Source organism: Epinephelus fuscoguttatus, linkage group LG19 (genome assembly GCF_011397635.1).
Source record: "Epinephelus fuscoguttatus linkage group LG19, E.fuscoguttatus.final_Chr_v1".
Classification (NCBI taxonomy): domain Eukaryota; kingdom Metazoa; phylum Chordata; class Actinopteri; order Perciformes; family Serranidae; genus Epinephelus; species Epinephelus fuscoguttatus.
The window spans coordinates 25685543-25712990 of NC_064770.1; the positions used below are offsets into that span (position 1 = coordinate 25685543).

The 27448-nt window shown below is 41.6% G+C and overlaps 1 protein-coding gene across 7 annotated transcripts; it reads left to right on the forward strand.

Moving 5' to 3' along the window:
- Positions 1 to 559: 559 nt before the first annotated feature.
- On the forward strand, positions 560 to 26095 carry LOC125880140 (TOM1-like protein 2). 7 transcript variants are annotated; one of them, XM_049562439.1, is made up of 16 exons: positions 560 to 658; positions 5940 to 6024; positions 9066 to 9144; positions 9599 to 9748; positions 10662 to 10796; positions 10884 to 11027; positions 11299 to 11415; positions 12658 to 12791; positions 13549 to 13591; positions 15470 to 15641; positions 15963 to 16077; positions 17600 to 17675; positions 18575 to 18649; positions 21815 to 21874; positions 23299 to 23335; positions 23428 to 26095. In XM_049562439.1, the coding sequence occupies exons 1-16, from the start codon at positions 607 to 609 to the stop codon at positions 23571 to 23573; spliced, it is 1620 nt and encodes a 539-aa protein (XP_049418396.1). In that variant the 5' UTR covers positions 560 to 606; the 3' UTR covers positions 23574 to 26095. The 7 variants fall into 7 exon arrangements, 4 of the variants coding, with proteins under 4 accessions (XP_049418396.1, XP_049418397.1, XP_049418398.1 ...); XR_007448014.1 differs by having other exon boundaries at positions 21815 to 23335; positions 23428 to 23539; XR_007448015.1 differs by having other exon boundaries at positions 16008 to 16077; positions 21815 to 23335; positions 23428 to 23539.
- The last annotated feature ends 1353 nt before the right edge of the window (positions 26096 to 27448 follow it).

The following is a 27448-nucleotide window of genomic DNA, read 5'->3' on the forward strand; positions in this document are numbered from 1 at the left end:
AGTTAAAAAAATCCACCTCATAACTTTCAGAACCACATGAAAAAGTCAGTCTCTTGTAACTGAATTGCTTGCCCAGTAATTCTTATATAAAGTTGAACATCCACCCAAAAATATCGTGGTATACATATAGTGATCAGACAAATGGCCGATTGTTTCTTTTTCTAATGCACAGAAAGTATATTCAGAATTCAGAATATTCAATACCAAGTCCAAATCTCTCCAATGTATTTTTTCCTGGATATATTTGATGCAAGAATTCGAGGTAAACCTCCTTAATTTTATCATTAAGTCGAAATTTTTCCCCCATTTTAATTACTCAAGCTTTCCGTCAATTAATTTAATCCTACTGTGGCAGAGTTCCAGCTTATATGTGATCGCTGATGTATTTACTGGAACATTTATTCTTGGTAACATCAACTTCTCCGATGGCTGTGCATGGTTGTTGAACATAGCTTCAGTTTCTAAATATGACCGACATTGAATCCAGCCATTCATATTACAGCTTCTGTTTTTTTGACCAATAGCATTCCTATGTGGGCGGGACTTAGTAGCACCGCCTCTGGGCCTCAGCCTCTGTCATTCCCGAGCGGATTGTTTGTTGTCAAAATGGAGTTCTTACTTGGAAATCCGTACAGCACTCCCGTGGGCCAATGTATAGGTACGTTAGCCTTGGAATTATACGTTACACATGTAGTACTTATTCCACCACACATAATTTGAGCGTGGGCAAACATTAGACGTTTTACTACAAGGGTTTACGGTACGAAAATAGCGAGCTAGCAAGCATCATCGCAGCAAACGTCATCTACTTGGAATGAGCTAATGTTAGCCAGCTAACCTACCTAACTTAGTCCGCTGTAATCACAAGTGCTTTACGGTGAATAACTCAGCATGTGTGTAACGTTAGGCAGTGTTGAAGGGAATTAAATGAGAGGCAGTGGCATGGGCAGTGTAGCGACATACATGGCTTTAAGTGAAGTTAAATATGTCTCTCTGTCCTGAACAATAGTTGATCTCACTGCCTGGTCAGTCTGGTTGGTTTTAGTTTTAAATCTGAAGACTGTGTTGTGGTGCTTATTTTTCTTGCAGTGATCAAAAGAGACATGTGGCCTACCACATCCCTTTGGTGTGGTTGCATCTCTCTTTGCATCTTGCATGTTTGAAAAACTGCTCAGAGATAAACAACCTATGACCCAGAACAGCTGTAACCAAGGCTTTGCTGTGCTTTTATCATGAGACAGTGACACCAGTATTGAGAGTAGCTTTCCTGTGAGATCTACAGAAAGGGTGCAGCAATGTACTTTTATATTTCCATCATCTAGTCAGGCTTAGTAATGAGGAAGTATCCACTCTGGATTGACTAAATATCCCCCACCCAACGCCACTGTAACAACAACATCCTAACTGTTCTTTCCCTTTTTACAGAGAGACCACCATCTTTGGTTATGTTACCTTGACTAGGCTCTAATAGCATTTACTCTCTTTATTTGTAGACACTTTTAAACAGATTTTGAAAGCCTATGTGTATGCAGATGTGTAAACAGACCTAAAGATTTTAAGCAGCACTTCCTGTTTTATTAACGTGTAGTTTATTCCCCGCAAAACAGATGTGGACCAAACATTAATTTGCCACAATGCTGATTTGTGTTGTGAATACAGCAGCTGTCACAGAAGCATTTGTTGATTACATATTTATTCCTGTGAGTGCTGCTCTTTCATAAATCAGGGCCTGTCTGTGTAGATCTCAGACTTCCTCATGCTTTTTCCTAATCTGTTCCTCAATTTCAGGAGATAGAAACTAGATATGCTAGAAACAGTTTGGTGGAAAGATGTCTATAGGAGTTAGAGGGCCTTTGAATTGTCGTTGCCCACCACCCACTGGTCAGCTGCTGTGTGCCACATCATCCAAGATGGCCCTCAGCTACCAACTGTGAGCATCGTCTTGAGCATTTTCCTCTACAGAGGTCCTTCTAGGTCATGCAGTGGGCTGTATGCAGCACATCTTGCATTTCCCCACTTTGCAGAGGTGGCTGTATCTCCAGCCTGATCTCTCCGGTTGAGTTGCAGCACTGAGCTGAGTTGTGCAGCCAGCTGTCTGTTTGGCTGTTAAGGTGGTACTGTACACCCCAGCAGTGGGGCAAAGGATCAACTTACCTGAAACAATGAGAGAGAGGTCGACAGAGGAGCTGAGGAGGGATGCACTGTGAAGAACTTTATCGAGGTTTTTCATTTCCTAAGTGACTGAGAAGATGGTGGAGAGGTTAGAGGTGTTGAATGAATTTTCTTTTCAGTTTCTCATGGTGTAGTTTCATACTCAAGACCCAGTTACCTTCATCGCTATACCTTTTGTTCTTAAAGGTAAACCTATTGATGAGTGGCTATTTGCACAGCGAGCTAAAGCAACATAGCCTGGTCAGTTAGTGAGTGGTACTCATAATGCAGGGGTGCATTCACAGATTTTGACTGATTGAAACAAAAGAAGTTACAGTGCACCAGCAATGAATGGATGGAGAAGTGCATTAAAGGGAACTTCTCGTTTTAATGAAGCACTTTTTGTATAGGAATCGGTAGAGCTTTACAGTAATTGCCTGACGGCCAGTTTGCCATGTCGTCATTCAACACAACTCAGGTAAGGTTGTGTTGAAAGTGTTTAAGTATCAACTTTAACACTTTTCTGATACCACTAAGGATGTCAGTGACTAATTTCCCTGATGTTTAAACAGAAGTTTAAACTCTCAAAGTAAGAAATCACTCATAAAACTGTCAAAATTGAGCGTCATAGTCTATAGGCTTAAAGACTTGGCAAAAATATTGCCAATCACATTTTATACTTTGTGCGGTGCGTTATGTACGTTGAACATTATCCTACAAAACATGACCTAATCATCTATTAGACTAATTTTGCACATTTCGGAATATCAAGTGTTTAAAATTGTATGATCCCTGTCAAGTATACATTTAATAGTAGCATCGATAGTATCGCAGCTATTAGTAAAGAAACCAAGACTGCACATATGAAACAGTGGGGAAGAAAATTAACCTGTCCTCATCCTGTGGTTGAAACAAACCCACAGCATGACTGGAGGTGCTCGTTCAGTGATTTTTTTGTCTTTACTGGCACTATGTGCAGGCTATTAATAAAATAAATGAATTAAAAAAATAGGAAAAAATCACTGTATTATGCGTGCCAAGGACTGACTTTTCTTTTTGTCCTGTAATCGAGTTATTGAAAGTGTTTTATTCATTGGAGGATTGTATCAAAGTTTAAAATTCTAGTATTGCGACAACCTTAAACTCTTTTATCCACTCAAAATAAATTCCTAAATTTAAGAATTTCTATGCTAAAGAGCTCCGCACAGAACCAGACTTTGCAACCATATTCATTACTTAGGCCTGTGACATTTGGCTATTAGCTGGTGTCAAACTTCTGCTACTGTTGAGGTACGAAGAGGAAGAAGTGAGCAAAATACATAAAAGGCAAAGGACAAGGACACGTGGCAAATGTGCAGAGAAAAGAAGTCTTAAAAGGACAAAACGTGGAGAGATGGGGCCAGCGAGGGACAGAGATTTGTGGCTTTGTTGGCAGCGGATGGCACAGCCTGCCACCATTAAAGCCATGTGATCGACTGGCTTCACTGGTGTGTCGATTCCCAGGACTGGGGGGATTGACACAACACCATGAATGAATGCACTCAGCGGGCATTTAACTTCATTAGCAAGGCTCCAATTGCTCAGTGTCGTTCCAGCTCATTTCACAAAGAGAGATCAGATTTTTTTCCTCTTTTCTTTCCTCCTCCGCCACCCGTGCTCAGCCCTGTTTTGACCTGACAATCCACTTGAGGAGATTACATGGGATATCCAAGTGGCAGTAGCTGGTTAATGCCTCCAAATTTATGTGCAGTGTGTGCTTTATGTGCAGCCTAACTCCGAGACACAGCAGAGTTATTTAATGGTGCTCGTGTTGAAATTCCTTTCAACTCTTGTTATCTTTGTAGATTAGATAAGTGTGTTTGTAGGTGGGACTCAGAGTTTGCCAAAAAAAAAGAGAAGCCTGTCTCTTGGTGCTTGCCCAGTCTGTGACAAGTTGATTAGAGAGGGGAGGTAGAGCATGAATAAGTCATGGCTGTCAGGCTTGTCCAATGTTGAGCCTCCCAAAAGGAAGGCAACACGGCCCAGTGAGAGGCTCTTGGCCTGGGCATGACAGCCTGCTCAGGGCCTCTGGGCTTCAGGGAGAGAAGCTCCTCCTGTCCAAGCCCAAGAATCGTCTAATGAGAATCTATTGAGTGTCAGTCACAGGAAGTCGGTCACAGCTCACTTCAGTAGAAAACCTTTTTCTGTTGCACTGTGAAATTCACCCCAGATGACTGCGATCCTGAAAGATATCAGCTTTCACTGACATGATGGATGGATTCGGGGGACGGGAGAGGAAGGAGGAGACAGAGCGAGGAACGCAGTGATGACTGCGATGCCACTTCATCACTGTAGCTTCTCACAGTCTGGATCACATTATTTCCCGGCTGTAGCCAAAATGCTATTAAATGGTAGGGTGGAGTTGGAAAGCAGACCCCTCTGGCTTCTGCTTTTCAGCTGTTATAGCAGATATGACTGAGTATATAGCCATGTAACACCCACAATCACTTTCACTTTCCTCCGAGATACTTGCTTCCCTCTTTCCAGCTGTCTGTTTTATTCATTTAGCTAATTCATAAGAGTTGGAGGCATCAGAGCAACAGGTGGTGGATGATATTTTACAAGGGTTTATTGCGAGACTTTTGAGGTAACAGTTGCATGAAAAACTGTATTAAGTCTTATCCGTCTCCTGATCCTAGACCCAAGTTTTCATCCCCACCCTTCTGACCTTCTGACAGATTAGTTTTAATTTACGGGAGTAATGGATCTTGCTTGGACGGACTTGTTTTAGTCATTTAGTCAAGTTATTCTTGACAAAACCAGAACAAAATACATTCAAGCCAGACATTGAAAGCCCTGAAACCATGTTCTCTCTCAAACACCTTTATACTATGATGATGAAGTCTTGAATACAGTATGACCTGCCAGAATTGAACAGTTTTGGATGTTTCATTTAAGATTTTAAAAGTGTACAGTTGTCAGTTACTGCTTGTAAACATGCTCGCCAGCTGGTTAAGCATTTTATCTAACTATATTTCCGTTTTTCAGCACCTTGTCTCACGGGTGCCTGCTGCTTACAGTCTTGTCCTTGGTCGCTACCTTTAGATAAAGCCCAGACCTCACCCAAGCAATGCGGCAAGTGAAATAAAAAAACATTAATGTTGAAACCTTCACGCTTTATAATCTTACTCAGAAAGACATAAGATTTGAAGACAAGTTTTCAGGAGCTATAAACTGTAGACATGCACAGTCTATTCAGCTGAGTGAGTATGGTTATAACTTATGATTTATTTTCCATTTTATCCACAGGAAAATTAGATTTTATTTGGCTGAATAAAAAGGGACATTAGAGAGAAACAGATCTCTGAAGTCTGTCACCACACGCTGACTTGCTTACACAACAGTTTTACTTTCCCTGTTATATAAACCACGGGTCGCTTTAATAAGTGTGCATCGAGTTTAGCAAAGGCGACAACCACAGAGCCTGATGAAAATGCAGCATCATGTTCACTAGTGAGGCAGCTGGCGGGGTGCAAACAGTGGATCAGGTGTCAAAACCAAAATATACTTCAGTGTCAGCCACCCTCAGGTTTGGGTAGTTGAGTAGCCAAGAGTTAAATCACTGTTACTCAGATAAAAACAGTCGTATATTTCTTCACTGACTGCATTTTAACTGACATTATATTGTATTGTAAACAATGTTGGGTTTATGTAAAAAAAACATCAGCACATATTACTGTTAACTGATAAAAAAACCCCCCATTACATTAACATAAATAATTTGTTTAACTTTTTGTGATTTCCTCCAGAGAGGGCCACAGATGGAGGCCTGCAGAATGAGGACTGGACCCTCAACATGGAGATCTGTGACATCATAAATGAGACAGACGAGGGGTGAGCTGCTACACCTTCTAGTGGTTAATCGTTCTTGGGTTTTAATTGTCTTTATCAGCGTTCTGTAGGAAAAGACTGACTGAAATTGGTCAGTGCCACAACTTAATGGATCTTTCATTGTTTAGTCACACTGGCTGACTGAGTGACTCAAGCAGTTAATACACTGACCACTGCATTTCACCAGCAGACACCACAGTACAGACGGCCTTTTGTTTTCTGTAGGTGGCACTGACTGAGTGAATGAATGAATTCAAGTCTTATGTCAGTCTCCTGCATTAACACTGTGTTGATAGGGTGACCTCTAGCTCACCTGGTAGAGTGTGTGCCCCATGTAGGCTTGGTCCTTTGCAGCAACAAACCTTTCCTGTCTGACCTCAGCTGTACTGTCAACAAAGGTGAACACCCGCCAAAAAATACTCTTAAAAAAACAAAATAAAACTGTGTTTATAAGACACAATAGTGTGCAGCAGGGTTGATGTCAAAGTAAGCATCGCCCTGGTTCCTTTGTCAAAAAGCCTATGGGAATTTACCATTGGATTTTGGATTATTGCAGAAAATAAGCTCTGTAGCCAACAAACATTTATGATACTCACACATTTCATCAGCAAGATAATCTCCACACTTTTATTATATTTGAAATGTAACTGCAGTCATCAGAAGTAAAAGGTCTTGGGCTATAAACAAACTATGGTTGCATGACTCAATGTCGCCGCCACGACAAGGCTGTAAAGCTGTGTTTGCCACGATGGCATTCTTTGGTCTCATTTAGCCACTTGTTAGCAACCATCCTTTTTAAGACACAAGGCTTCAAGATTTACAAGTGGGGTACGTACTGACAAAACGTAAAAGTCTCTTAAGCTTGTGTTAACCACAGACCTTTTTTTGGGCATCTAACAAAAACTCAATTTTAAGGAACCCATTGAATTTGTAACAAGGGAACCAGAACCTTTTTCACAGCAGGCATTTTGCCTTGTCATCATAGGACAAGTATAGGTGAAACTGATAACATAAATGATGGCTCTCTTCCATTAAGTGTCCCTGTGAGCTGTTCCAGTTAGCCAGCATGCACAATACCAGGTCCTGCGCCAAGTGGAATGCAGCTATCATTAGTGTCATTGAATACACCTGTGCTTTTTCTACAATGACATGTCAAAATGTCTGCCGTGAAAAAGATCTACTGTGCATTCCAATCCCCATACTACCATACTGTATGGTATGCCAGAAAAAGATTTAGTATGTCCTAATACATAGTATATGAAATGTACTATGCCAAAAATACCAGATGTTGAACTACATGTGGTTGGATTTTGCAGTATGTAAGCCAGCATGCTTTTCTGGCTGGTGTGACCCACAATCCTCTGCACAGTGAAAGCGTTACATCGACTGTCAGAAGTCGCAATGATGGATGACAGCGCATTCAGGAGGTTGATGACCCGTTGATTAGTAATAACAGGAATATTAATTGTTTAATAGAATAAAATGATCACCATCATGTTAGAATCTGCAATGAATGCAGTTATTAGTGATTGCAAAATAACAACGTCAGAGCTGTCGGCATTGAGCTTGGTGAAAAGCGTTTTGTTTTATCTCCATGGTAACGGATATATGAACAACAGGGTGAAAGTTCAGGATGTAACGTTATGAGGAATGAGGAAATAGTATGTCCTGATTGTGTGCATACTGCATGCAACGGTATGTACTTTTTAAGGACAGCTGCAGTACATACTGAAAGTAAAATGACAAAGTATGTGGTTTGGAACACACCCCGATATCAGGGTCTTAGGACTCATTCCTACACCACTCTGTGTAGAGTCTGCAGCAAGTCAAAAAAACAAAAAAGAGCTGATTTTCATTTTTTTTAGTGTTCCCATCAGTATGTCAGTGCTCAAAATACTTGAAACAAAAATCTTTATCTGACTTCCCCAGAATTCGTCAGACCATAACAGCTCCAGATCACGTTTTGCATTGCAGTATGTCATCATCTAAAATGTTAATGTACAAAAGAATAGTTTTTTAATTTTGCCCCTTTATAACTTTTTTCCACATCAACGTCGACTTCACTTGTGTTTATGTATCCTGGAGAAAAAAGTTTTTAGTTCACCTACAGTTAGGCATATTAATCAGACAGTTTTGTACTTAGGCTACAAAACTGTCTGAATAAATGTAATCGTCAAGGGATCCCAGCCAATATCTCCGTTATGCAGAGAGTTTTCTTTTCAGGAAGAATATTGGAGTCTGTCTTTTCCCATATTTCCCTCAGCTCTTTCCCTTTTCTCTTTTTTCCCAGCTTTTCACATTCTTCATGCCTACACACACTCATTGTCTTGGCGTGCAACATGGGGCCCTTCTCTGTCACACTCAAAGACACACACAGAGAGGGAGTTCAGCTTCACAGAACACAGAACTTCTTGTCTTCAAGATGTTTCAGCGAGTTAGACAATGTCTGGCAAGCTCCGCAGTTTAAGACTCGAGAAATTCTGCAACTGAAAATTACTTTTTCTGCGAACATATGTTGTTTTAACACATGCGACTGGGTGCTGAAACAAGATATAACACAACAGATGCACCACCCAAAAAAAAAACAACAAAGGAAACTGTAACACTGAATCAGTAGCAGAGTGCTGTGTGAGGAAGCTCTATATATCAGACTTTTTGCGCCATCTCCATCCATTTCTATCTATTTCACCTCCCTGACTCAATAAATGTACCGTAGCTCATGAAGGAGTTCATAAAAGCTTATTACGTCTCATCTGCAGCGAGGAGACGGGCAGTTTGAAGCAGAGAGCCGACCTGAAGTCTTCACGCATGGACGGCTTTGATCTTGCCTTGGGAGAAAACAGATAGTCACTCGGAGAGAAAAGAGAGAAACAGATGGTGTGACGGCACTTCTCTGTCTTAGGCAAACAGCTACGCCGACAGACTGACTGGCATCTGTTATTGTGGCACAGAAAATCATTTATTCCAACAAAGTCAAAGATGTTATGCCTATTCTCAGCTGGGGTGCTTTATCCAGCTGTGTCTTCTCTGCTGTTTCCCTCTAGGCCAAAAGATGCCATGCGGGCACTGAAGAAGAGACTCTGTGGCAACAAGAACTACAGAGAAGTGATGCTGGCGCTAACAGTGAGAACTTTTAGCTGTTTTTTTTTTAATTGTAAAACTCACATCAGATTCACCAGAAACATCAGTAGGAATTAGATGACAATTTTTGTGGTTTTGTGTGTGCGGGTCACATTTAAAGATCACACCCTGCATAAAACCTGACCTCTCCAGACCTTGTATTGTTTCTTGGTCATTTTATTCCTCTATGTCTCTCCTCTCCTCCTGGCCACTGTCAGCACTTATTGTCTGATACTGCTCATCTTTCATTTTGTTTTTAGCAGCCATGCCTCTCGAGCTGCGTTCACATCCACCCACATCTTTGATAGCTCCGCTAGTTAAAAGCCCCTCTGTGCGATGAAATCATCTTGACTGAGAAGTCGTCCTTTTCTCAGCTGCCTCTCATAAACCTTCCAGCTCTCCCGTTTTTAATTCGCCAGGCTTCTGCCTCTGTTTAATTGTCTCCCTCTCCCCGCAGGTATTGGAGACTTGTGTGAAAAACTGCGGTCACAGGTTTCATATCCAGGTAGCCAACAGAGATTTCATCGACGGCGTGTTGGTCAAAATCATCTCTCCCAAAAACAATCCTCCGACCATCGTACAAGACAAAGTGCTGTCGCTCATACAGGTATTGGGGCTCTTTGTGTATTTATTTCTTTTAGTTTAAAAGGTACACTATGCAGGACATGTTGGCTACTGTTTGTAAATTGTATCAGTAATGAAAGTGAAAATAAAAGCCAACCCCAGCTTTGTCCTCTTGGTGTTTCACCACGCTATATTTGCTTTGTTTTTGGGCACTGTGTCCGTGATTTTAGCAGCTTCCTCCTCTATGCGTGCTGCCTATAGTCTTGCACCTGATAGCTACCTTTTTAGAAAGTCCCGACCTCCATCTGTGCATAGTGCACTGAGCCCAGGAACATCTGGACCACAACAAAGTAAGAAAGCAAATACAGACACAGGGCCGAGTCTCTGCTGATAGATACAGTGCCACAAACTTCTAGTGGGCCATAAGATGATTGAGAGGGATTTCTTTTGTTTGAGTCTATACATCCAGCACAGTACACCTTTAAATGGCAGTTTTCCGGCTCCGTGGGATGGTAGAATTCAGCTTTTTAAATGGCATTAAGTAGGTCAGTGGTGGTCTTTTGGAAGCCAGGTGGGCGCCGCATGTTCCACTTCCCAGGTGTTGCACCATAAACTACAGCCTGTGGTGCTGTCCTGTTACTTGAGGTCACCTCGGCCGACAGGTGGTGTTCTCCGTCTCTCGTTCCTCTGTCCTCTGATTATTTATAGGGATTTGTTGAAGGAGACTCCTCTTTTAGACACAGTCTTTCTGTCCTCTGCTCGGTCTATTAACCACATTAGAGAGTGTTCCTTGATCATTCATTTTTCTTTTTTTATGAGGATTTGCACACAGAGAGGGATGAAAAACCTCTTTGTACTGATCCTGTAATATATGGTGACTATTTAGTTTTTATCTTTAGTTAACGTCACAATGTGTGTGTGTGTGTGTGTGTGTGTGTGTGTGTGTGTGATGGCAGGCCTGGGCTGATGCCTTCAGGAGCAGCCCTGATCTAACTGGTGTGGTCCACATTTATGAGGAGCTGAAGAGGAAAGGCATTGAGTTCCCAATGGCAGACCTGGATGCCTTGTCTCCCATCCACACACCACAGAGGGTGAGAGGAGAATAAATACACATACAGCACAAACACATGTTTATTCACACAGCAATATCCCAAGTGGTGTTTTTTCCTTCCTTCCAGGGTACACCAGAGGTGGACCCAGCTATGATCAAGTACCTAGCCCCTTCTTCACCTGCCGTTGGGACTCCTAAACCAGCTCCGACGCCTGCCCCTGCCGCACCGGCCTCCAACATGCCCAGCCCCATCACAGCGACCCCTGAACAGGTGACAGCACAGCAATCTTTGACCAGTTACAATTTCTTCTGCACTTGTTGCTTGTAAAGTCAAACTTCATTTATTCACACAGCCCGATAAAGCAGATTTACCCAGAATTTAGCCATTAAACTGAAGTGTGAAGATTAAAGCAGATTACAAGTTTAAAGTTGGATATCATGACTAACTCAATGGCTCGCCTTCGAGAAAACATCTGCAGCGCTGCTGATACCGAATAAGCCGTGAATGTGTCTGCATGATCTTTGACCTTCTGTGCTTTCAGATTGCCCGGCTGCGCAGTGAGCTGGACGTAGTGAGAGGAAACACCAAAGTCATGTCGGAGATGCTAACAGAGATGGTCCCTGGACAGGAAGATGCCTCTGACCTGGAACTGCTTCAGGTTAGAGGCGCATGAATATGTAATGAGGTCTACTTTCACCAAGCACATACAACATCACACATGATCTTTTATGTTCTGCCTGACATGACTTTAAGTATTTCATTGAGTTAACAACAACAGGAATAAATCTGACTTTATGTGTTTTAACGTTTAGTGTTGATTTTAAGGTGATGTGTTTGAAAATAGCTTAAAACATAGTCTGGCTCACAGGATGTAGATTGTGGGTATAAAGTCTGTCATTGGCCGCCTATTTCAGACGGTTAAACGCTTCCTAAGTGTTACTCAAAATTCTAGTTGCTATGTGAAACTAGTCTTGCATAGTCAAACCTACAGGTTAAAAGTAATTTCACATCAGATTTTCTTTTCTTTTTTTTTTTTTTTTTTTTTTTCAGATTTTCTTACGCAGAATTTGCAAGGGACTTTTTTAAAAACTGATGTTGTGGGTTCTTATGAATGCTTGCACACCCCTTATGAGAGGAAAAAATATTGACATTTCAGCTGACTTATGCTTACGGAAAAATATGATTGACCAATCAAATTCTTTGTGATCATAATAGCAGCATCTCTATTCTCAAAGAAACCGTGAATATAGGCTCCTGCAAAATAATTTACTCTATGAGTTCCCTCTCACTGTAAAAGATGTTAATTCAGAAAGCAAAACGCTTTCCAGCATGGTGTCATCTGTGAAGTGTTGTAATAATTTGCGGCCACCGGGGGGAGTAGTGTTGTTAGTTTTCAGAGGCAAACTTGCCCACAGCTTAACAAGAGCCAGTTCACTGAGGTAAAATTCCTGGAATTGGCAATTAACCAGTAGTATAGAAACTCATGCAGAGTTTAATCTCCCCAGGCCAAATCCACTCAGGTATTTGTGTCAGCTGCAAGGATCTGGCCTGGTGCTAAGATGCCTGTGCCACTTGTAATGGTTATGTGGTACTTTTTCTGACTCTTTCATTCTTGTTGTCCCAGCTGCTAAAGGAACAGTCATAAAATTTTCACACAGTAGAGCAGATATTTCTGATACAGTCAATACTGAATGCCTGCTCAAAGAAAATACATGTACATTATATTTAGTATACAGTTAATTGTCACAGATTTAGACGATGCTGTCATCCCACTCTGTCAAAATGAATTCTGTCCACACAGTTCAGTTCATGTTGTCTGTCCATCCTTCTCTAGCCCACTCGCTTATCATATTTATCAGTGAATCTATTGATCTATTTGTTGATGTGCATATCTGTCAAGGAGCTGAACAGAACATGCAGGGCCATGCAGCAGAGAGTGGTCGAGCTGATTTCACGCGTCTCCAACGAAGAAGTGACCGAGGAGCTGCTACATGTCAATGACGACCTCAACAATATTTTCCTCCGATATGAGAGGTACGATTAATCAAACCATCAATCAGAGTGTATTTTTATGGCTCAGTGAGGGCTCACATGGCAGGTTTCTGTTAGGGTACAGTGAAATGATTTTTGGTAATCTGTTAAGGGAGAGTTCACCTTAAGATCCCCCCAGCGTTGGAGGAAGCAGCTGGAGAGAGGTCTGCTTTCTCTTGAATTTAATGGAGCCAGATGGCATTCGGCTTCTGGTGCTCAAAGCGCCAAAAAAATACTTTTGAAAAACTCAACCACAATGTCTCTTTCTAGAAATAATGGCTCGGTTACTCAAGATAATCCACAGACCTTGTTGTGAGCAGTTTCATGTAGGAACTATTGTATTTCCACCAATGTTGTTGATGTTTTTTTGCCAGCCCAGTGCATAAGATCAAGACTTGGTCCAAAATGTTTAATGGATAAATATCTGGTGCTCGTTAGAATTTTGTTGTTTTGCCAAACTGTATCTCAATCCATAATTTTAAAGAGGAGCTTCCAGGTAGCATTATACCCAAGCTTGCAGATGAAAATTCAAATTTTTGAGAAAGCATGCTCAACACAGATAGAACACATTTTTTGTGAGTTCAAAGTTACAGAGCTTGTATGAAGACTTGTTCCTCTTAAATATTCTGCGGCTTCAAACTGGTAAAATGTCTCTTTTATGAGGTTTTTGAAGATGAAAGATGTGTAAGCATTTGAACCTCACAAAGCTTGTAGTAAAACATTCAAAGGTTTTTTGTTTTTTTTTTCCCGCTGCTCACAGGTACGAGAGGTACAGGTCGGGTAGAGCCGCTCAGAACAACGGGGTGAGTACCATCAACAAAAAAGCCTGCGTTCAAAAAGCAAAAAAAAAAAAAATCAAACAGCCAAAATTCTCTCTCAGATCGCTTGTTTCCTGTTTGCTTTCTGCATGTTTTCAGAAAAATTCTCATCTTTTCACATTTTAGTACATCTGCATTTGCATCGCCTGTGGCAGTTTGTCTTACATTAAGGATTCTATGAGGGGTGTTTCAGACAAATCCGTCCACATCGCCATTTGTTGTACTTGTTTTACCATTTTAGCATCTGAATTAATCATTACTGTTTATAATAGCATACATAATCTATCGCAGCATTAATATTTAATGTGAGTGGATTGCCTTTTTAGCTTTATCAAAACTGGAAGAGCAAAGCAGAACAAGTCCCAGTCTGCTGTTTAGAGTGTACATTTGCCAGTATCAGTTATCTGCCAGAGGGTTGGGGCACCTCTCGCTACATCCCACATAGCTGTTTGTGTTTGCATTGGGTTGATCTTTCTGTGTGCTCTGTCTGTTTGTGTTGTGGCCAGCTGATGGAGGCAAGTATGATGCCAGTATCAGGTTCAGTCCCAGCCAACGTGCCGGGATGAACGGAGTGATGAATGTTAACACGTCTGCTATATGGAGCTAATGCTTAGACCCATCAGTACCACTGTGTGAAAGTAGATACTATATGTCCCTCCTCCTTCTGTCTCACACATCTGAGGGGTGAACCATGAAGCAGGTTCGACGGAGCCAAGCTTTCCTTGCCTTAGCTGGCTCCACAAAGCCTAAAACATCAGTCAGTGATAACGGGTGACACGAAGGTGGTTATCAACTTGCTTTGTGAACCTTGAATTTCTTCCTCAGGTACTGTGCCTGCTCCCATTCTACCACTGCTAAGGCTGGGCATTATATCAATATCACAATGTAAGACTAGATACCATCTTAGATCTTGAATATAGCAATATTATTATAGGTAGACTTTGTAGGATCGCCAGTTATTCGTTGTAAACATGCTCTCCAAAGAAAGTAAACGTAAAAGCCAACCCCAGATTCACTCGTTTGGCATTTCACCTCACTATGTTCACATTTTTTCAGCACTGTGTGTCTCGGATGCCTGCTGCTTACAGTCTGACATCTGGTCGCCACCTTTTTATCAAGTCCGGACCTCACCTGAGCGCTATGGGGGTACATGACCATAAATGTCCCGAGCACAGGAAACAAGAAAATACAGGCAGAGGGCAGAGTCTCTGCAGAAAAATACACCACCACACACTTCTAGTGGATCAGAAATGATGATGAAGAGTGATTACTTCTCTAAAATTGACACTGTTGTGAGTCACTTACGGTCCATGAACTTTTGGATCGTGACCCACCAGTGGGAACCACAGGTTTAAAGGGATTATACTGCAATTCATATGCATATAACGACATACTGATTACAAATGTAGTGAACTATTAATGTATAATGCTAGCCTGGTTAAAAGAGAGCCACCTTCATGACACTGAAAACCCCGGCTCTAGACTCAACACACCTCGCTAACCAGCTCATCTTGCTTCATGGTCCACTCCTCTATCGTCTTGTGCAACTGTTTACTCAACCCTCAGTATTGTGCCTGTGCATAGCCTCCAGTCCACAACTACTGACCCTCAGTGTTGTCTCAAGATGTGTAAATAGTCAATCCTGTAAAAGTTCAGTAGATAAAGTATTCCTTCTGTACACTCAGGGAAAACACTCTGTAATCCAATTTCTTCAGCACATGTATAAGCTTCCTTCATGTCAGTTTCCTTGCTGAACTTGGTTACATTCATCAAGTCAAGCAAAGCCTCAAAAGCACTGCATATTTACGCTGTTTACGTCCATTCATTAGTGTTGAAGGCCATGTCTTTTTTGCTCCTTTTCAGATGTTGAATGAGGCAACAGAGGACAACTTGATAGACTTGGGCCCTGGCTCCCCTGCCGTGGTCACTCCCAGGATCACCTCCAGCCCTCCAGCCCACTCCCCCGCCGGGGCCACTGCCTCCCCAGCCCATAACCCCACTACAGCCTCGCTATCATCTGCACTAGCTAGTATTGGTAAGAACAAAAGGGCATCCCTCCTCCCCAGTCTCTGCAGAGCCGGCATTGGAGAAGCAGCAGAGTGTAAAAAAGGCTCATAATCTGGTTGCTAATGGGAAATGAGCCCAGCAACATAACTCATTGCTGGACAGTCTTCCCTACCGCTGCTAGCTCCCCTGTTGGTCTCTAGAAAGTCTCTGCATGCTAAACTACTCTGGTTAAAGCTTCGATATATTGCTCTTCTGTCCTGAATCTTTCCTCTTAATCCTCCATCTCTGCTTTCTCCATCCTCCTCGCTGTCCCCCACTTTTTTCTACCATCCTCTTGCCCTCTCTCCAGATGTAGCTTCCGACAGCGTGAGCAGTACCCTGTCCTCTCTTCCAGGCCCCAGCCAGGATGACTTTGACATGTTTGCCCAGACCAGGACCAGCTCTCTGGCTGACCAGCGCAAAAAGTAGGTCTAGATTTCATTTTGCTTCTGGGGCAGCTCGGATCCTCTCTCGTGTTATTATTCAGGGTGTAATTTTATTTTAATTAAATGGCTCTTCATAACCACTTTTAATATTTAAAATAAAATCCACCCACGGGCACTTTTAACACTGTTTGTTCCCTGATGTTCACTTTTTTTCATGATGAAGTTTAAACTTTTCGATGTGCCCACTGTCCCTTAACCTGCCCTCACTACTTTTTTTTTTTTTTATGTGACTGATTCCTTCATGCATTTGCTGGAATGGCTTTTGAATACCTCCAGGGTATGGATGTTAATCTGGTGTTTTCCAAGAACCGGCTGCCTTCAGCTGTAAATTGAAGATTTAGCTGGAGCGAGTAAAAGTGATAAAGTAAGGGCAAGAGACACAAGTTTCCTAGTTGAGAATAATGCGATAAGTGAGCTTTTCTCTTCCTCACTACGCTGCATTATTGTCTTTTTAGCTACTTTCCTGGTGAAATTGGTTGTTTCGCCCTGTTCTCCAGTAATGTGGATTTGTTCCTGTTCATGATGAACGTTGCAAAATTGCAAAAGGGTGTATTGGGGTGTCTGGTAGCTCAGGGGTCTTTTCCGCTTAACGGCAAAATCCCTGTGTTTCATTTTTTCTCCTTCTGTCTTCTGCTTGTGTGCTGTATTATAGAGGCAACATGGCCAAAATTAGAATGGAAACTTATCAAACCTCAATGCTGCTGTTCTTGAATCTCACATAATGTTGACATTTGCCCAGACATTCGTGGAAGTAAATTACATTATAATAAAACCATAATTGTTTCTGTTTTACCTGTAGTGTACTTGAAGCGTGCTTTTACTCATGGACAAGAGGCTCTTGCTCGTGACAGCAAACATTAATGGCGTCCTCCTCGGCTTAGATGTAACGTTAGCTAGGTCAGTGGTCCTAGTTGAGCTAGCGGTAGCGGTGATATCAAGTGGCGACCTCTGGGGCTGACGAAGCCAATGCAGAAGTGCCAAAAAATGCAGTTCCTTAAATGGCCACTTGAGGCTGGCTCCCAGAAGTTACTTAACCCCCATAGACCCCTATGTTAAATACCTAAATTTACAGCAGGAAGAAACATGTTTACACCCTGGTACAAAAAACGATTTTTGTCTCTGTAGCTAACTTCAGCATTCATGACAGCTGTATGGGCGGTGAATTTTTACAGAAGTCACCCGTTTATATTTTATTAAGGCTTAAAGTTTTGCATACTTAAGGGGCATAGCAGCTTTTGAGCGACAGGTTGTCTATGAGGCATCAGTACAGTCTGAGTCAGACCTTTTACCCTTTGCTCCTCCACATCTCCACCCTCTCGTCCAAATTTTTGATCTCTTCTGGCGCCAAGAAACCAAGATGGTGATCTCAAATGCCAAACTTGAGGCTTCAGAACGAGATTTCACAAACCAGTTGGTGACGTCACGGCCGCTGTGTCCATGTGGAAAGAGACATTTTTGAATTTTTCATTATCTTAACTATGTTTTATGTTTTGGTTCACAGTGTAAAGTATGAGGACCCTCAGGCTCTGGGCGGCCTGGCCTCGGCTTTGGATGTGAGACAACAGAACGCAGGAGGGGTGAGTACACTGATGCATGTGGTTTGATACAGCTTTCACCCATACATGGAGTGTGGGTGCTGTGTTATTTACATGGCCGATGAGCCTTTGCTGTACCAGTCTGTCCTCAGCCCTCGGTCACTCCCCGCATGTGATGGTCTGTGATACTGTATGTTCTACAGTGACATCTGTCCTGTGTGCAGTGATACTTGAACTTTGATCAAACAAAAAGGTGTAGCTTTGTGTACTGAGTATTGCTATTACAGTATAGCTAAAATAAATCTGTTGCAACGTGGCAAATGTGTGTTAAGTGTACCTGTAAGTACTCGAAATATGATTTTAATATCAGTTCTGTCTTTAGTTAAAAAAACGTGGATTCATTCTTCTCATTCTTCCAACCTGATATCAGCACTTTCTTGATGATCCAGTTTTCTGTGTGTTTAAATAAAATGCCACCCCATCTGTTCGTACAGAAATCAAACTTTGATTTTTGTAGTTGTAATTCCTGTCCGAGCACACATTGCACTATATTTGCACGGTTATCACTATGTACACAGACTATTCTGAAATCTGAACTGCCATACACACACACACACACAAGCACACACACACAGTGGTGATCGCACATGCCGTCTCTTTTTAGTTACCTCAGGTGCCCTATCACTCGTACAGTACTTTTATTTGAAGGAGTTCAAAGTCTTATTTTTTCCCTTTTTATTTTCCTCATTTTCATCTTTAAGGAATGAACCTTTCACCGTTTTCTTATGTTCTGTCCTCTTTTTCTCCCCCTTTTTAAACGACAGCCGCCTCTTGCATATTTGACTTCTCCTCTGTCTCTCTCTCTGCACTGTGTGCTATGCTGTGGTGGGGCCTGCTACCTTTCTTCTCTTGTGTAAGGTGTTGTTCTGTTGTTGATTCAGCTGAGGGTAAAAGGGGATGATAACCCAGCAGATCAGGAGCTGCCCATAGACAGCTGGCTTATTACCCAAGGAATGGTGAGGACTCCATCCTCAGTGTGTCCTCCTACCCCTTCCCCCGTGTCCACCATCACTCCTCCCCCTGCTCTCAACCTCCTGCGGCATCATCCATAATCCTCATGAGCTGCTTTTCATTTTCAGCCTCATCTCACTGCTCTGTCCTGGATTGCTTGAACAGTCCCATACCAGCAAAGTTTTTCCCCTTTAAGAACATCCACCTCCATGTCAAGTACATGTTGTACTGTAGTTTTGGGCAATGTGACAATACATTAAAGGCATAGTTTGGATTTTTTAACTGGGGTTGTATGAGGTCCTTATCCATAGTCAGTGTGTTAACCACAGTAGATGGCGGTCAGAACGTTCCGTATTTGGAGAAGCAGGCAGGAATACCAATACGGAAGCTCAGCAATGTACTCCTGTGGACAGGGTCAGCAGCAAAACGGATTTTATTCCCCTAAAAAGATCAATATCAGTTTAAGTGTACGCTATTTAGAATATTTTCTCTGCTTTACCTTGCCATCAGACAGCCCTTTCTAATGGGGGACTGAAGTTGTTATTTATGCTCTCTTCAAGGTACAAGACAGTAATTTTACCGAGCAGAACACAGGAGCTGCTGATCTACCACTGCCTCGTTTGTTAGTTTGTTTATGTTATTGTGTGACTTTTGTGAATCTGAGCTAACCCTTTGAGACACCAAAGTCACACTATGACACAATCACACCAACCCATCGTGGTACACCACCAGCTTAGAGCGCGTCTTGGGCCGCATTTTCCTGACCGAACCCAACCGAGTCTGGGACAGTTATAACCATGCCTGGCCCGAACCCGACAGCCTTTCAGATTTTTAAGTCCGAACCTGACCCGAGCCTGACGGAGTGTGTTACCTGACATAGTTATTGTCATCAGCTTGTCTGTTTACCATGATCGTATATTGGCAGTGTGTAAATGACCATCAAAACGCTACTGTTACCCACAGTCAAACACGCCGCACATGACACTCAATTGGAGCGGAGCCTGTGTTGCGTTCAGGCATTGTCACGTAAATAACAAATTCGAGCACTTGAATAGACCATAGCACAACCCGAGCAAAATTTCTGATTTGTTATCCAATCCCGGCCCAACCCGTCGGGTCCCGTCGGGCTCGGTTTGGGTATCCACACTCTGCAGCAGCTCCTGTGATCTGCAAGGTACAACTACTGTTTTTGTCAAAGGAGTCTAGTGGCTTTGAAGAGAAAAGGAGGTGTGTTTTAGGTGGCTAAAATTCATTTGCTGCTGCCCCCATCAACAGCAGTTCATTGCTTTGCTTCCATGGAGGTATTCCTGGCTGCTTCTCCAAACTAGGGCCACGCAGACCGACAACTACTGTTGATAACACACTGATTATGGATAAGAACCTCATACAACCCCACTTAAAAAATGTGAACTATGCCTTAAGATATTTTGTGAATTGGTGTTGATTTTGCTATACCATTTCTGCAAAGATCTTTTTATTTATCTGGTTAAATGGTTATATGATGAACTGAAAACAAACATTCTGTCTGTATTTTATCAATACAACCTGTTTATCAATTTAATTCTCAGAAAACAGCATGTATTGCTGCAGTGATATAAAATTACCAATAAGATTTAATCCATATTGCCTACCTCTATTGTACTCTGTTGACATGGGAGCTAAACTTTATACCTATTACTGATGCTTTCCACCTTAATGCCGCCCCTTTTATGGATGAGTTAATGAACCTGAAGGGTCACTAAGAACTTTCATCAGCTCAGTTCATCTCTTTAACTATCACACACTAAAACAGCAGGGAAGTACAGATACTTCTGCTACACGGCGCGGTTAAATCAACAATGATGGACATTGTTAAAGTACTGATAATATATCATAAGAGATAAGCAAACAGATGTTGGATTGCTGTGTAGTGGGGAGTATTTGTCAGTTGTCCTCTAACTGTCTTTGGATCTTAGATAATACACTAACGGCAGCCTAACATAACTCACCCTAATCAGAAATAGATCAACCAACTAACAGATGAATCAATAGTTGTAATATTTCACTTAAGTGTTTAAGTTGATGTCATGACTGTGACTATAAAGGATTGCACTTTGAACTTTTATCAATTGCTGTGAGTCATGAGAGGAATAGACTTCTCATTGAACACTTTCCTACAACATTTTCTCAACTGTTCACACAGCTGCATGCGTGTTTTTTCCCCCGTGAATGACTTTCACCGCCCTACTGCCTTGGCCTTTTATTTTGGAATGCTCCTTCACTGCGTTAACTGTGATCTCACGAGGAAACCCCACCAGAGTCTATAACAGGGTCTCAGGAAGAGGTTTTTGTTTTCTCTATTCTACTTAGATATCAGGCTGACGTCAAATGTGAACTTTAGAGTCACTGCACAATCAGTGAAAGGATGTGATAGACTTTTAAGTACTATGTGTGTGTGAGCTCAATGCCTTTTATGCCTTTGTAAACAAAAACATGCAAATAATTTCTCATAATAACTCCTCATGGATGGATTTACAGTTTGTTGTTTCAGCGACGTATAATGCGACACTTTCCTAGCAGCCCTGACTCACTGTGATCGTTAAGTGCAAACACACGCCATCCACCCTGACGTGGCTTCATCGCATCATCACCGTCACTGCATGCCATGCAGCGCTCGTGTGTGCAGCGTGTGTGCGCCCCACCGTATGTGTATGCCGTGGGATTGCCCTGCCTCTCGACGGTCCCTGTGCTTTCAGCTTTTCCCATCCAATCAATCTCTTAATCACATTCAAGCGATTTGCTAATTAACTAATGATGTGGAATAATTAACACTGCTGTGTGACATTAGTCGGCAGCTGTTAAGCCATGTCAGCACCACAGAACTAATGAGAACAATACACAACCTGGGAACTCCTCTTCTTATTGAAGACAGCCGAGTGGCAGATTGTTGACATGATAAAACTAAAAGAGCACAGACTACTTGAGAGGGGTTGAGTGTGTCGTTTGAGCTAAATTTTCCTCATTTTGATTTGTTTTTATTTTAACCATCTTTCTCTTCAAGCCTTTGGTGATTCCTATTCTTGTTATTTTTGTGTGTTTGTGTGTTACAATTTTTGTTGTCGGGGTTGGGTGTCTTTCTGTTGTGTGGCTTTGGTGCTGCCCCTTGGTTTGTCCATGGCTTTGCTCCATAGATCCCCGTATCGCAGTCCTCTGTCATGGATGACATAGAGGAGTGGCTCTGTGCTGACGTGGTGAGACTTCTTTACCTTGATTTATATCTCTTTTTCTCTTCTTTCTTTCTCTCTCTCTCCTCTTCCATCGATTTTGTTTTGTTTTTCTTTGGTAGCACTTTTCATCCATCCATCTCATATAACACGACACATCTGACTTTAGTTTCCTTTCATGTTTCATCCTTTAATTCACTGTGGTCTAATGAATTTCCACCAGTGACTGAGTGACATATAATATTATACCCTGAGGTCTGACTTACAAATGCTAACACAGTGCTAACGATAGTCACTTTAAAATGGTTGGTATGAGCTTCTTAACATGTGCATGTGGAGGCTGTGGAGTCAGGCTCAAGAAGGTTCCTTAGTGTCTTCACCAGCGGAAAGTGCGGAAGGATGCATGAATGTTGGGTCCTTCATGAGCGACTTTGTATGGATATGGAGTTTGTCTGAACTTTACAGGCATTTCACTTGAATGATACTGTTGTGTATCAGCCTGTTGTGTTACCGACTGTACTCTAAGGTTTTTTCTTTCCCATGAAACAGGAACAGCTTAATTAAAGGGTAACTTCGGTATATTTCAAACTGGACCCTATTATCCAATATCTCTGTGTCTAAGTGACTTATGGGAACATTTTTAAAAACTGGTCCAGTATTGAGGGAGAGGGCTGCAGCTGGCAGCAGTAAAACAGGTTGCAATGTAACTACTTGGGGCATTTACACCTGCGATGTACCTCCACTATAAGTGTTTTTTTTTGCCACTGGCATGTTCACATTGTCACTCTGAATGTCTGACAACATTATGGAAAGGCTCTCAACAGATCTAAGACCTTTTTTGTAAGAGTGAGATGCCTTTTGTTCAACCATAACAGCCCCAGATTGCTATCACCAAACCCACCAGACTCCATTTAAATAAACAGCAATTTTATCATTGTAAAACACACTTAAATCAAAGACAACACAAACAAAATAAAACTCACAAAAGCCGTCTTGGTTTGTCTCCCCACTGTTCCAACAATCACCAGCTCTGGTTTGGTTAAAAAAAATCCTTAATTCACCAAGTTAAATTTAAAAATATACTGGCTTGATACAAGCTAAAATTGTTGTTTATTTAAATGGAGTCTGGTGGGTTTGATGATGGCAATTTTGGGGCTGTTTCAGGTTAAACAAAAAGGTTTTCACTTTTTAAGTAAAAGGTCTATCTTTCTACAATGTTGTCAGACACTAAGAAGAATAATATGAGCCTGTCAGTGGCAAAAACAATCACTTTTAGTGGATGCACATGGAGGGTGCGAACATGCCTTGCTCCACCAATTTCAAAAACTGTTGCTCCCATTAATCACTTAGACCCAAAAACATGGGAACATAGTGCCCAGGTTGAAAAATACCGACGATACCCTTTAAGATGCCAAAATGTCTGCATTATCTATGCTTTTTTTTCTTAATAGAAAGGGGATGCTTCCGAGGAAGGGGTGACCAGTGAAGGTACAGACTCTGACACAATTGTATATGTTCTGCTATCTCTAATGTGTGTGGAGTTTGGTTAATTTTCACCCTTTTCATCAATATTCTTTCAGAGTTTGATAAGTTCCTGGAGGAGCGAGCGAAGGCATCAGACTCTCTGCCATCTCCCCCTGGAGCTAACCCCGCTCACCCTGCTCGCGCCCCCGGTGGCTCCCACAAGAAGGCCGAACGGACGGAGGATGCCCTCTTTGCCTTGTAGACTGTTCTCAGAGAACCTCCATCTCTCTCCAGGGGCATCTAAAGGTCCTCGCCCTAAATGATTTCTCCCAAAACGGTCCTTCCAGTCCCATTTCATCGCTGACTGGCAGTGGTGTAGCAAGTGGTCTCCACCTCCTTGTCATTCTCTTCGCACAGTGTTGCTCTAAATATGCAGAGGTCCAACATGTTTACTGGCGCACACCTGTGTTGCGTTCTACTATATATGGATGTATTAATCTGTTAGTGTGGGATGTAGTACTCGCAGCCCTGCATCTCATTTCTAAAGGCTCCACCAAAGGAAGACAACGTGTCTGATGGGTTTTAAAAACGTGGTATATTACTGCGAGATGAATGGAAGAACTTCACTGCAGGTCCATGCATTGTGTCAGTGTGGAAGCAACTAGGATTATATTGTGTTGTTTTACTACATTCAGCTAATTGCTAATTTATGCATTTGTTGTTTTAATGGTTTGTTCTGTACTATGTACTAGCGCTGTGGTTATGGTCGAGCCATCCAATTTTTTTTAGAGCTCTAGTCATGCCCTTAATACTGAGATATGTGTGGAACGGCAACAGGTTTTATTGCACAACTTGCCTGAAGCAGTGTGAACTCATGTTAGCAGGCTAATTTTGCCGACTAGGAATTTAATAGCTAAATCATAGCTAATTTTAATGAGTGTATGCCAGCATTCCTTTAACCAAAGGGAATTAAAAGTCTAAAAAAGCACTAGTTAGGATTCTGTTATGTATTTCAAATGGCTGAGGGGAAGGAACGTGCCCATGGAATATTTCCCATCATTTCGAAGAAGCTACGACAAATTAGCTGCTCTTGCAAAATTGCAAACCCTTTCAGTCATTCCAAAGAATATTAAGGCTTTAATGACCAGCTAGCACTGAATTATCCCTGTCAGACAATAATCACGTGCTACAAATGTTAAGGGATCATGAACATTTTCCTTCCCCTGCTGTGTTAATGTGTGTGCACTTTGAAGCAAAAACAAATCTGTATTTTGTCCTTTTTGTGTTTACAAGATGGTTACTATTTTTCTAGGGGACGGGAAATGATCTTTAGATTGACTTCATTTTGCACATAACTTTTGTAACTGTGTAATTGCAGCGCTTGTTCACATAGAAGTGGATCGATGGACAGTCAGTGTTAGGAGTGCAAAAAAACTTTTAGGAATATTAAAAATTACATGCAGATTACAGCAAGATAGAATATGGCATTTTTATTATCAGCATGACTCAGCGCTGGCACCATAATCAACTAACAGACGAAACGTATAGCTTACAATGATTCACTGTTGTAATGGATGTATTCACATAGGTAGATCTTCACTTACTCTAAACTATGTAATCTATATACCTCAAAATACAGGAATCTTAGTTTCTGTATCTGGCTAAAAATGTATCAGCTCCAGTAATATCCAGAAGGTAGAGAGGTTTGTGTATCGTTTGATCCCCTGATTGTATTTTTATAGTCATTGTAAAAAAGGAAAAAAAAAACGTGTCGGCACCCTTCATGATTTATCTTTTTGTGGTCGAGGCTGAAGCACGCAGCAAACAATTGTCTTTGATTTGCGCAGTTAAAGACGTACTTTCGTCCATGGTGTATTTTTATTCTGGTGTGATTCATCTGCTCCTGTTGGAGCCGCTGCCAAGCATTTCTGTGATTGACTGATTTCAGCAAAGTAGCTCTGACTGGAGTTTGTCTTTGGTGTGCTTAAGATCGCACTTTGAGGCAACAAAAGCAATCCGGTCTTCATTCCACCTCCTTTGCTGAGCCTCTGGTGTGTTTTAACGTCGCTCTGCACTTGAAAGATTTTCTTTTCGTCCAATAAAGACCAAGAGCCTTGTCAATCAAGGCATCCCAATGCATCAACAGTACTTGTTGAATTACCTGTCAGTATAGGCCTTCTACTAGAGGGACATATTCATGATTTGTTATACATTTGTTAACATAAATGCAATGGTAAAAAAATATATTTGTGTCTGCATAATCATTACGGTTAGTTATTTAAATGTTTTTTAGTTGAGGACATTAATGAGCTTTAACCTTTTTTTTCAATGCTGTATGGTTATATCGGTTTAAAATGGATGCCAGGTAACTGAAATAATAGTATTAAATTTACAATCAACTTTCACCACGCAGGCTGAACAAAGATGATTACTAAAAATGTAACAGGAGATCCTTTAAAAGGGAACTTGAGTCATTTTCTGTTTGTATGTTACGACAGTGTATTATGTTAACTGCTTTTATGGAGCTTACGTCCTGACTGCAACATGTATTCCTCTGATTTTTATCTTATCTCAAAAAGGTTACTGAATGTCTTTTAATACCGATGAAGCAGAGTATTTGGCTGTTGTTTAGTGGACATGGAAGAGAGGCTTGTTTTCTGTTGGTGCGTGTCCCATGTCTGTTCGGCTGTGCCGTCTGCTGCCATTACTAATGGTCAGATTTTCGTTTGACCTAATGCACGTTATGTTACTGCCCAATAAAACACTAGCAATGTGTGACCTCTACCTCACAACTGTTTGTGGTTATTTTACAGTTGAGGGTTGTGTGACAATCTCCTGCTTCTTCTTCTTTTTCCATGCACATGCTGATGCAACCCGGGCTCAATCTTGCTCTGTACTGGCCATTCATTGTCACATGAGCATCTCACCCCCTCCCATATGCTGGTTCATAGACACGTCATACACTCTGCTCCAGTAGATTAGCACATAAAATGTAAACAAATTTTAACACAATTTTAAATGAGTTTGCTTCCTTCGGTGTGCTGTAGAGCATCACTAGCAGGTATCCAAAATTAAGGGAGCAATTGATTAAGACAATCAGTGTACCACTATTACAGAAGAGGAAGTGGGTACACTCTCCTATTTATTGCAATGGCTTTTTGGTTGATATGTGGGTATACTGTAAGGGGCCGGAAAAAGATGTGGGTATACCCACCACTCCAGCACACCACTAGACATGTACCCTTATACGAACACACGCCATAACCAACAATACCAGTCTTGCTGACAGGCTGATAATATCACTCCCATAGTACTGACAACAACTTTGCAGTGCTACTCCGGGTCACTGACCTATTTCCCCCATCATGCTTTTGTGGGGTTCCCTCTTTGTGTTTATGTGTGTGTTAAAGTTAATTTAGCTGATGCTGACCTGAAAACCAAGTTTCCATTGCAAATTGTTTACATTATTAATCATTTAAAGGGTGTTGTTTACTGCAAGAAGCCTTACTTTACAACCCTAAAATAAATGTATAACTGTACTGAGTAAATTGATTATGTATTTATTATAGATTTATTTGGCAAATAATTAAAATTTGCTTATTTTTAATTCTGTTTGGCCACCTGTATCCCTCCATGGATGTCAATGTTTCCCTCCAGGTTAAGGTTATTTCCCTGCTGCTGCCGCTGTTCTAAGATAGAAACACATGATGTAATCACTAGTCCCGGAGTTGTGACGTCAGATCACCCCACTCGGCTCCCGAGCTTCCCATTGGTCGATTTCACTGGTTCTACAGGAGGAGCCGCTTCTTCCGGTCAAACAAACTTGTTTTTTAGGAGCTCACGCCCGCTCGGCTCTGATTGGCTGTTGGGGGCAAACCCACAATAAACATATCCATGCTGTCTCCCTCAAAATACACAGTTTGGGGAAATATATATCCGATATTAACATGGACGGAGAAGACTAGGATGGATAGCACGGGTTAAATTATTATATATGGAATGAATCAAACTTCGTCTGTGTAGTTAATAATTTAATAGTACATTTAAATCAGATCCTTATAAGTATTTCGGCGCCGTTACACCAGTTTATTAAGTACCTTAATAATGATGTTTCACTGTACATTCTTGTGTTATATA